The 12,508-nt window shown below is 46.8% G+C and overlaps 1 protein-coding gene across 1 annotated transcript in view; it reads right to left on the reverse strand.

Moving 5' to 3' along the window:
- Positions 1-12,508, reverse strand: part of wfs1 (wolframin ER transmembrane glycoprotein wfs1) — a 97,497-nt gene that overhangs the window by 13,815 nt on the left and 71,174 nt on the right. The window contains exon 4 of the mRNA XM_045736908.2: positions 10,250-10,346. Coding sequence (XP_045592864.1) covers positions 10,250-10,346 — 97 coding nt within the window. The remainder of the gene's footprint in view (positions 1-10,249; positions 10,347-12,508) is intronic.

Raw genomic sequence — 12,508 nt, forward strand, 5'->3', positions numbered from 1 at the left:
TAAGTGACAAATACAAAACAAATGGAAACACATTTGAAACAAAGAAAGATTGTCATAATGGAGCAGCCTACCCGACAAACACTGAACGAACCTTTTGCTATAACGAATATGAAAGACAAGGGCTGCTGGCTGGGTTAGTACTGCGTGAGCAACCATTTGTGGCACAAGTGCCTCTGGCTCTCAAACACCTGTCCGACACTGTGTTGAAAGACTGCGCTCAGTCGGTGCAATTCAGACCCTATTGTTTGAAGAACCTAAGGGTCATAACATTGGTGAAGCTAGGCGCAATAAGGGCTTAACACAACGGTCGAATGCCAGTGATACAGCACCTATGAGGATGCTACAGCGAGCGTATCCAGTTGTAGCTCTGAGCCCCACCCTTGCCATCTCGAATTTATATAGATGATACATAGATGAATTGTTTTCTGCGTTCAGTGATGAACCACTGCCCGAAACGCTGCGCGTGCTAGTGGCTTTACAAGACTGTAATTACCATATTTGTATCCTCACATTCCTTATGTACATTCTTGTATATGCATAAATAAATAAATAAATAAATGATGCATCTGATACAAGTACAGTGGTACCTCGGAATGCGAGTGTCCCTGTATGCGAGTTTTTCGGAAGACGAGCAGGATTTACTCCAAAAATATGTCTCGGAAGGCGAGGGTTACCTCGGGACGCGAGTTTGTTGATACGTGTACAGGCCGACTGGCGCGTGGTGGCATGGCGATCGCGCCTCAGTTTACCAGTGTCTCGTGTCCAGTGACTATCCCACCTGAATTCTTCACAAGGATTTACAGTTTTTTATCGCCTTTTTGGCCATTTGAGCATAAAAGTTGTCATTATATATCTTGCCATGGGTCTCAAGAAAGCCATTGGTAAGGTTCAACCTAAGAAAATAGCTGTGAGTAGAGGCAGTAGAGGATGTCCCTTCTTGATTAAGAAAATGTGTGAAGTATGGGAAGAACTGCAAAGTTTTGTTGAAAAAACTCACCCAGATAAAGCTGTAGCAGGCCGTTGCATTGACCTTTTAAATGATAATGTGATGTCTTACTACAGACAAGTGTTAAAATGTAGGGAAAAACAAGTGTCATTAGACAAATTCTTAGTAAAACAAGCAAGTCCTAGTGGTATGCAGGTAAAATGTGGCAGAGTGTGCATACCAGTGAAGTCCTCACTGCCTGATGTGATAATGGAAGGGGACTCCCCTTCCAAACAGTAACTCCTCTCTTCCTCCCACCTCCTCACCATCTTCCATACGCCTACAGCATTCAACAGCAAGGTAAGTAATAACTTGAACATAGTTTTGTAGGTTTATTTAGATGAATTAGGTATACAAATTTAGTTTGATGTGGGGTTTTTGGGGTAGTCAGGAACGGATTAATTCATTTCCCTTTATTTCTTATGGGGAAATTAGCTTCGGAATGCGAGTTTTCGGAATACGAGGCGTCTCCAGGAACCAATTAAACTCTTAAACTGAGGTATGCCTGTAGCATAGATGAACAGTGTTAGCGGCTTCCATGGTGGTGGTGTTCATTGATATTTTCAAGAATGCCTGAATCTCTTCCTGACTGATGGACACTCTTTGAGGCTAGCTGAATCTCTTCCTGTGTGGGACCTTACAAAACGATCTTTTCAAGACTACCTTACAAATTGAGCTTTTCCTATAATCGTTTCAATACTACCTTATGCTTTACAAGCTTGGCTACATACCACCTACAAGTACTAAAGCCAAGGGTGCACGCGAGTGCGTTATTTGCAAGCACACAGAACGATGAAACAGGAAACGAAAATCTATCTGTAGCTGGTGCAAGGAGAGCAAAGTCGCACTGTGTACCATGGACTACTTCGTTGACTATTACGCACCTCCAAAGTACTGAGTATGTAATACAGTGTGTTACTGTGTAAATAGTATGTGAAACTGTACATATTGTAATTTTAGTGAATTTTTACCATGTAATATTGTGACAATAAACATTTATTGTGGACACATTACTGACACATGTATCACAGTTCCATGGAAAATTATGAACATTTTACTGTATACATATTGTAAAGGTCACAAATATGCATCATATACGATAAAATAAACAAATAAAACCGCATTGGAAATGCATAGAAAAAATATTTGAAAATATATTTGTGGCAACACGTGGTGCTTGAATGGCCTGCGCGACCGTGTCTGGAAGCTTCAGACACGGGCGACCAGCCCCTGATGACGTCACAGCGCATCTTGTCCATGCCCTCACAGCGCACCTTGTCCACGCCCTCACAGCCAAAGTAAGTGGAATTTGGTAATTATTTTTACATAGACATGTTCAGGGACGGTAATTTATCATTTTGCAAAGAAAAATGATATTTTGGGAAACATTTGATGTCATGCACACTAGGGGAATTTCACAATAAACACAGTGCATCACACTGGTTACATGGGGGACACTCTTTTGTATGACATCTGTTTCACATGACGAACATGGAACGGATTAAATTCGTTATGCGAGGTACCACTGTATATATATACATATGTGAGAAAGCTGCATGAACGCGCAAGCCATAGATCACCAAGAACTCTTTGACCCGGCCAGGATTCGAACCCATGCCGTACAGGATCACCCCTAAACGTACACAGTACCGTGACCACCGCACCAATGATCGTCTATAAAGATTGGTTAGTCCTGGTGCTTATTAACTAAGCTCCTTGACTGATCAACCCCCGACGACACTCATGGATCCATTTGGGTACATTTTTTCATCAAATTCTGGCACATGCACGGGCTGCACCGAGTTTAACATGTGTGAGAAAGCTGCATGAATGCGCAAGCCATAGATCACTAAGAACTCTTTGACCCGGCCAGGATTCGAAAACTCAGTGCGGCCTGTGCATGCACCAGAATTTGATGAAAAACTGTACCCAAATGGATCCAGGAGTGTCGCCAGGGGTTGATCATTCTTTAGGGCACATGTGAGGAACACAAATGCGAACAAGCCTGAATGGTCCCCAGGACTATATGCAACTGAAAACTCACACCCCAGAAGTGACTCGAGCCCATACTGCCAGAAGCACTCTACTGGCGTTCAGGATCCCTTAACCGCTCGATCAACACGACTGGACAAAAGAGGATGGTAGCCGAGGCTATTTCCATCCCCCGCCGGCACTCAGTTGGTAATCTTTTTGCAGTTCGTTGTCTTTTTTAATCCTATCTGAACTAAATGGCAGTTATATATATATATTATATATATTATATATATATATATATATATATATATATATATATATATATATATATATATATATATATATATATATATATATATATATATATATATACATATATATATATACATATATATATTTTTTTGGCTACCTAACCTATAAAGATAGGTTAGGTTAGGTTAGGTAGGGTTGGTTAGGTTCGGTCATATATCTACGTTAATTTTAACTCCAATAAAAAAAAAATTGACCTCATACATAATGAAATGGGTAGCTTTATCATTTCATAAGAAAAAAAATTGAGAAAATATATTAATTCAGGAAAACTTGGCTTATTAAGCAAATCGGGCCTTGCATAGTAGGCTGAGAAGTGCGTTCTGGCTACTAGGTACGACATATTATATATATATATATATTATAGTGACAGTGTTCCCCCCCTTATATTTCTCCCACGCCAGCTGTAAGTCATATCCACTTTACCCAAGCGTTCTCTACGCTGCGGGCAACAGGTTGATATATGTGGGAGCGTGTAGTGTTCTCGCGTAGGCGAGAAATTCGCAAAAAGAAAAGTATTTTGGCCTGTTGTTTAGGCCCTTTAGGACGCCAATATGGCGCCGGCCCCTCTGTTTTGCCGCCAAAACTATGCGACGTCAGTGGCACCAGATTGGTCACCGACAGTGACGTGGCACAGGGAGCCAATGAAAACCGCCCCTGGCGAGTATGACGTTACGAAGGCAGGGGGGGTCCGGAGATCGCACCTCTTTGGCGCCACCAGTCCGAGACAGCACGTCAAGGTGGTCGGACATGCGACAGGGGATCCTGTCAGTTTGACAGGATCCCCCATCTCCGGAGGATTTACGCATCACCAGCGGGTCTGCCAGCACCTGGGGAGGTCTTCCTATATTCCATGTGTTGGACCGACGTAGGAATTGACGAGAAATGAGCAGCAAGTGCTCCAGGGACAGGTGCTGTGCACGAGTGAAGTCTAGACAGTGACGTCTGGGACGTCTGATAGCTTCACATGTGATGACGTAGCGGCTGGGCCAATCCTCCGTGAGGGTGTTGGTATCTGGCTGATGAATGGCCGAAGTGGGTTTCCAGGCTTATGTGTCTTGACATTTCCATACGTGTATCCAGGTTTATATTCCCCAATAATCTTTGGCAGGTGGAGTCTCGATTTCTTGGCGTTCACAGTTTCGATCAATTTGTTGACCTTTGCTTTCAATTCGGCTGTAGTGTCCTTCGTTACCCTTTGGAATTTAGTTTGGTCAGAGAGTATGAGGTTCATTTTCGCCAGATATTCGTCTTTTTTAAGAATGACGTATATTGGCGACTTGTCACCTCTCCTGACAACTATCTCCTTGTTCTCACGAAGGCTCTTAGCTGCCGCTTTGAGCTCGGGGGACAGTATGGTGCTTCTGTAGTTGCCTCGATTCTTTCCTCCTTCCGCAATAAGTTCTGCTTGTAAGGTGTCTTTGGTGGTGACCTTCTTTAGTGCCTCGAAGTCGAATATATCGTCCAACAGAATCTCCAACTCCACTTTCCGGGCCATCTCACTTGGTCTGGACATAATGTGACAGTTTATACCCAGATTTAGGGTATAAGTGGAGGCAAAACGTAGGAGAGAGAGTACCCCAGAGAAAACATCACTGCCTGATGTGATAATGGAAGGGGACTCTCCTTCCAAACATTAAAAACTCTCCTCCTCCCCCCTCATCACCATCTTCCATATGCCATCAAGAGCCCTCCATAAAGGTAAGATAAACGTATGTACTGTATTGTAGTTAGAAAAAAACATTGTATTCAGTATAAAATGTATTTGTAAGTTAATATTTTGGAGGGTGGGGAACGGATTAATTCAATTCCTTTATTTCTTATGGGAAAAATCGCTTCGACTTACGATATTTCGACTTACGATCTGTCTTTGGGAACGGATTACCATCGTAAGTCTAGGCCCCACTGTACATGGATGGCGAAATACTAAAGAAATTTTTCACGACTTTTGTTGAGCCAAAGCTAGAATATGCAGCGGTTGTGTGGTGCCCATATCTTAACACTATAGCGCGCCGGGAGTTAACTGAATACTATCTGGAGAATTTGCCGTTCGTTTCGGGCGACCGCGCGGCAACACTAAAATGTTTATAATCTTTTCGGTCTGCTCACCTTAATATTCCATGTATGTATTTAAATTTGGTATCAATTTGTTCACAAGAGAATGCTCTAGAGGAATATATATGTAAAATTTCACCAAACCCGACATGAGACCCGCACCAAATAAAAAACTATGGCAATCGTTAGCAGTGAGCGTCAAACCGCACTGAAATGTTTATGATCTTTTCATGTTTGTCAATCCCAGAATTGTGCTACGTCGTTAATTTTGGTATCACTGTGACCGCAATAAAATTCCCTTCACGGACATATGCATATAAATGTAGAATCATGATCGCGGCCCACCCGCAAGAGTGTGGGAAGTGGCTGAAGTGTTACTTCTTACGGCACACCCGACGGCAGATGGGCGAAACACCTTCTGAAAAGTGTATATTCTTTTCACTGTCCTGACCTTAATTTTCAATGTACGTAATTAAATTTTGTACCAATATGTTCGCAATAGAATGTTCTAGAAGAACATATGTATAAAATGTCACACAAGGATGCGTTTGACCGGCACCAAATAAAGAAACTTCGTCGATTACACTCGTTGGGTCAACATTTTACAATACAGGCATACCTCAGAATAAGAGTTTAATCCGTTCCTGGAGACGCCTCGCCTTCCGAAAACTCGCATTCCGAAGTTAATTTCCCCATAAGAAATAAAGGGAAATGAATTAATCCGTTCCTGACTACCCCAAAAACCCCACATCAAACTAAATTTTTATACCTAATTTACCTAATTCATCTAAATAAACCTACAAAACTGTGTTCCAGTTATTACTTACCTTGCTGTCGAGTGCTGTAGGCGTATGGAAGATGGTGAGGAGGGGGGAGGAGGAGAGGAGTTACTGTTTGGAAGGGGAGTCCCCTTCCATAATCACATCACATAACCCCATGCCTTGTAACACTATGGATACCACTTCTCTTTCTAAATTTTTCAAACCAGCCCCTGCTTGCCTTAAACTCTTTCTTATCTGCATCACTCGTTGCAGGGGTATTCTTTAGAAGGTCTTCGTGCAACACCCTGGCTTTCTCACAAATAATGGCCTCCGAAACACTATCACCCCTCAACTCCTTGTCGTGTATCCAAATTAATAACAACTTTTCCACTTCTTCAAGTATTTGTGGTCTTTGTGCCGTTAATGTTCTTATTCCTTTTGCCACTTTAGCACCCATAATCTTATTTTTCTTCTTAAGTATAGTGCATATTGTTGATGTGGCTTTGTTGTACTGCCTACAAAGTTCAACAACACGTGTACCGTTCTCATGCTTCCGAATGATCTCTTGTTTCTCCTCTATTGTCATCCTCACATGAGCTTTCTGGCCTTTATCCTTACCACTGGCTTTCTTGGGACTCATGGTGAGATATATAATAACAAATTGTATAGACAAAATCACCAAAAATCCAACAAAACACTGAAAATCCGCGACAAGAATTGATGTGGGGGTAGTCACTGAGCGCGAGACAATGGTAAACTGAGGGCCAGCGGGGCAGAGGGGCGACGATCGCCGAACCACCACGCGTAAATTGCACGTAAATTTTCAGAATTTACGCGCACTCCCGTGACACCCTGGGTCCCATATCGCACAGTTGAGGGGTGGCGAGCTGGGTGCACCAAAGTGTTAAACTGCGCATGGCGTATATATATGCCATAAGGTGCCAGGCCCGATTCAAATGACCCGCGGCTACACGGGGTTCACATTAGCTTCCTCAGGGCTCTTGTAAACAGACGCCATTTAAAAAAAAAAATTGTGGGCAATATTCTCAGGTGTGAGAGGCACAGTACTGATGGAGCAACCAAAGCTGGCGCACGCAGCATGAGCAAACAGCATTGCTGTTCAGCTTGTCACCACAGCATCACCGAAAAATGTCAAAATAAACTTTCAAAAGAAATATACAAGCCGCCGACCAGTGGGCAGAGAGCAACACGCAGGCCAGGCGAAGAAGGTACAAAGAAAGCACAAAACTGCATCAAAAGGCCTACCTCGACAACAAAACCCAAGGCCTTGGTCACGACCACAACACGTGCCAAGACCCAAAAATATCAGCCTGCAAGCCAGGAAGAACCTGGAACCCCAGAAGGCAGAACCGGGTCACACACGAGGAAACAAAGCCGCCAGAACCCGCAAAGGGGGCCCAAGAGGAAGAAACCTCCGGAACGAAACCAAAGAACCCAAAGGAACCCAGAATCGAAACCCGGGGGAGTCCAAACTACCCCATTTGCCGGTGGAAATACACCACAGAAAGGCAAAGCACAGCCCCAGGACAGAACCCCCAGGGAAACAGTCAAAACAGACCGAAAACCGAGGGACAAGGTGTGGGAGCAAGCATAGACACACAGGGACACTGAGCCCAAACCCTAAGGCCCAGACTCAAAACAGACAAAACAGAAAAACCAGTATAAAAACCAACACCCAAGCGTTCCCAGAGGAACAGAAGACGGGCAGAAAACATCAGAAAAGCAAAGAAACCCCCTGAAAGAGGTGAAAAACTTACCCAAGACGCTAGCTCACACACCCAGGTGCATGTAAACAGACCGCAACGCTTCCCTGGTGGCCACACCGGGAAACCGGCAGAAGAAAATGGCCACCAGAAACAGGAGGGCCGTGACTGATGCAATAAATATGAAAATAAGCCAGCAAATGTGGGAAGCAAGCAGACTAGATGGACAAAAAACTCCGCCCAAAAGCAGAAAACCCAAGCAGGGGCAAACAGCCCCAGAACTGCTAGCAGGCATCCCCCATCTGCCCGGGAACCCACAACAGAGGCCCCGGGGCAGAGCCGTCCTCTATGCCTTCTGCCCTTAAAGAAAAGAAGAGTCCAGAGGGAAAGGCAGCAAGAATGGGCCGCTGGTAAGACTCAGAAGCCTTGGCAGGAGGAACAGGCTTGAAAACTTCCGTCCCCAACCCGAATGGGGCAGCCCCCGAAACTGCCCGAGTCTCTGCCCTAACCCCGAAATCCTCAGACGGTCAGGAGCCGGGAACAGGGAAGGAAAAGGGCGAACAGCACCTAGCCAAAACGGGGCGGCCCCGGGGCATCCGAGCAGGAAACCAACCTAGCGCATTGCAGTAACCTAAACCAAGCTTGCAATGTGGATGTCGCCTGTACTCTGAACAGTAATAACATCAGAAGAGTACTGGAGAACAAGCAGAGAACAACTCGCATGAATCCGGGTCAAGGTGTCAGTGACCCAACAGGCAGCATGACGGCGGTAAAAGTGGCGACTGTCACCCGGAGACAAAGGCACAACAACCAACGAACCCGCACAAGACGGGTTGGAACCCAGAAGGCACAGTCAATGATCCACCGAGCCCCGACAGGGTTTTTCCAGGGTGCTTAGGGTAATAACTACGGGAAGCCCGGGCAAGGTGTTCCTAACCGGTTAAAACCCAAAACTAACAATGGGTAGAGGACAACACTGAAAACCCCTGCAATGTCTACAATCAAGGGGACCTAGCAGAGGGCCACCAAACACTACCAGTGGAACTACAGCCACACTAGATAGACCCCCCCCCCCCCAGGCAAATGAAAATAAAAACAAAAGAAAGCCCCTGCAAAATTACACTGTCCCCAGAGGCAACAGGAACCAGTCTCTGTGTAGGTGGCAGGCTGCGTAACACTTTGATGCCCTAACCAGCACAATACGAGTCCCTATCCAGGACCAAACAAGGGCCCCAAGCCCCAGCTGGCCCCAAGAGAGGCAAATGCCGAGCAGCAAGAACCTCTATGGGAATGGTTCCCAAACGCCCCAGGGAAGATAACCCTGTCACGCAGGGTCAGTACTCACAGGGTGCTTAGGGAAGGAAGCCCCTAAGCGCATGCAGCCCCGGTACTGATGAACACCTGGCCACCACACAACACAACACACGGCAGTGAACGCCACGAAAGGCAAACACCGCTTAGGAAACTGAGGCCAAAGAAGCATCTGTCCTGGTTGACATTAGCTTACGAACTGATGCTAGGCAGCTGGTGCGGCGAGATCCAGGGCCTCCCCCTTCCCCCCTCTCGGGGCGGGGAGGGCTGCGCGGACAATCGGCGCAGCAGTAAAGTGTGATGTATGTTGATGATGTGATGTATATATGTGATGCCAAGGAGCCGGTCGGCCGAGCGGACAGCACGCGGGGCTTGTGATCCTGTGGTCCTGGGTTCGATCCCAGGCGCCGGCGAGAAACAATGGGCAGAGTTTCTTTCACCTAATGCCCCTGTTACCTAGCAGTAAAATAGGTACCTGGGTGTTAGTCAGCTGTCACGGGCTGCTTCCTGGGGGTGGAGGCCTGGTCGAGGACCGGGCCGCGGGGACACTAAAGCCCCGAAATCATCTCAAGATAACCTCAAGATGTTTGTTAGCCTGTTTCCTTCGGATTGTAGGGAATTTCTACCTCTCTGTTCGGTTTTTTGTTTTAATTTTTTACCATGTGAGGTTTGTTTTGTTATGCCTACCTTTCTGGGTGCCTAACCCTGGTCGATGGCAGATAAGGACCATTGTTCCCTGATAGGTCTGAACTCCTTAGCTAATGTCCTGGTCTAATATAACATACATTAGCCCGATAAGCTCCAGGAAGCCATAGGGGCTCCCCACAGAGAAACTTTCTTATTTTAAAAAAATTTGGCTAAAATCAATTTCTGAAAATACTTTGATGAAAGTTTCATGACGCTGAAGCTAATAAGTTGGAGATTTGTTTAACATTTTTAAGTTATATTTACATAATTCTAATATTTTTCACTTTCGGCCCCCAATATGTGCGGTTTAAGGGTTAAACAATGTACAAGTTGAGTCTGTGCTAGGAATGTAATGAACAAAGGCAAATACTGTTCCTAAAGTCAGATGGCAAGAGTTGCAGTGTAGTGGCAACTCTACACTGCAGAACAGTTCTGCAACTCACCTGCAGAACAGCATATGAGCTGCACGCCTCGCCAGTTTCTCTTGCAAGTCCTTAGCCAGGCACTCTCGTACTTCATGATAGTTATGTTCACATATACCTGTAATAATTACACGATGCCTAGGGTGAAACAAATTACATTTGCCAACATACAAGATCTACCTAATTTACAATGATGTTTGGGATTTTTTTTTGCAACATACATTTATTGAGAATATCATTAGTTTTGTAGTGAACAAAAAAACAACAACATTGAATGTAATGAAACGCGATTTTCTGGGTGAGTCCCGGAGGCTCCCCTGAGCTTACTAGGCTGATAAGCTAATGTCAGACTTTGGCATCAGTCATGTGTATGGAGTTCTTGTGGGCCTACCGGAGACCACGGGCCAGAACCTGGCCACCCTCTAGAGAGGCAAGGGGAGCAATGGCTTATAGAACCCCCGTGTGATTGGATTTTCCTTGGTCGATTGGCAGTCTATGTCAGCCATCGACCGGGTTAGGCACCCAGAAAGGTTGGCGTCCCAAAACAAACCCCTATTCTGGTGAAAATTGCAACCAAAGACCGAACGAGTGGATAGAACGCCCCAAACAAAAACGAGCAAACTAGTATGACGTCACCTGTCATCGCGCCGCTGTCTGCGCAGCTTCCCCCTCCCCGGGAGGGGGAAGGAGTAGCCCCAGACCCACCATGCCGGCAACCTACACCCCAGTTCTGAGGCTCGATGTCAAAACACACAAAAAAATGCCGACCGGAGGAAGGGAGGGATGCCAGGGTGTTCCTACGCTCCCCAGACTAACTACCCACAGAGGAAAGAGAATAGGGACTTACCCGGGAGGCGGTTGCCGCTCGCTCCTCAACGCGAAATCGAAACAAGTGGCTGCATCCGCCGACCCAAAGCGACACAGGCCCGACTGGGTCCAGGAACGTTTACAAGGTAACGAGCAGCCAGGACCATGTTCGACCATCAAAATCCCCGTGCCAGAATGTCAGCCCAGGACATATTGCCAAAGACGGCAGCAAGAGCCGTGAACTTACGGACGTCATGGGCACGGGGATAGACCGCAGGCTGGCTAGCCTTAATTATCCTGCGGACGACCTGGGAGACCCACACCCTCGAACAGGGAAGAAGGGAAACCATATCAACCCAAAGCGCGTCCACGGATACAGAAGCAGTGGCCCGCAAATAACGGCGGAGAGCCGCAACCGGACACAAAACATGATGCACCCTCAGCCTAACCAACCAAGCATCAACAACCCAGGGACCCCTCCGGAAAGCAGCAGTCTCATTCTTCGCCAGAAAAGAAGAAGGCTGCAGACGAACAAAATGATCACCCCGACCGAAAGAGCAGGAACCTCTGTGCCGGAGGAGAGCATGAAGCTCGCCAACCCGACCCCCAGAGGTCGATGCCAACAGGAAAAGAACCTTCAAAAAACAATCTGGAACCGAAGGAGACAACAAAACGAGGAGAAGAAGAGAGAGAACCCTGTCCAATGACCAGGACGGCTCAGGTGGCGCATGAACATGCCAGAGGTGAAACAACGCCCGAGACAGCTTGCGAAACAGCGCAGACATGACATCAAAACCAAAAGCAAGCTGCAGCAGCTCCGCCAGCGCCGCACGATACGAAGTGACAGTATTAGGCATAAGGAGACGGTCCTGGAACAACCAAGAGAGAAAGGACACCACCACCCCTAACATAAAGCGAAGCACAACGACGAAGACGCAAGAAGAACCGGAAGGACCGCTAGGAAACTTCATACTGCTACCGAGGTGAAGCCCGCAGGTGGGACACTAATAAGGAAGCCACCTGACCACCATAGAGATGATGATAAACGCGAGTCAAAAATACCATACGTGAAGACTCGAGGAGGAGATCGAACCAGCCACGTGACGGACTGGACCGATCTGCTGGAAGAGGCGGATCCGCGGAAAAACCTCTGGGTTCGGACACCGAGCAAGCAGCGCCTGAAACCACGGCTGGGCAGGCCACCAAGGGGCCAAGAGGACAACTCTCCCCTGGTAAGTCTCTAAGTGAGTCAGGACCTGGAGCAACAGCTGAACCGGGAGAATGAGGCACAGGAACCCCCACCTCGACCAGTCCTGCCGAAAGACGTCGACCCCGATGGCCTCGTTGTCGGGAAAGGGCGTCACATACAAGGGAAGGCACCGCGACCACGCCGACGCGAAGAGGTCCACCTCGGGGCGTCCGCACGTCTGGCAAAGCCAACGGAAGAAGTCGGCGTCGACCGTCCATTCCGTG

This window comes from Procambarus clarkii, chromosome 18, assembly GCF_040958095.1.
Source record: "Procambarus clarkii isolate CNS0578487 chromosome 18, FALCON_Pclarkii_2.0, whole genome shotgun sequence".
Taxonomy (NCBI): domain Eukaryota; kingdom Metazoa; phylum Arthropoda; class Malacostraca; order Decapoda; family Cambaridae; genus Procambarus; species Procambarus clarkii.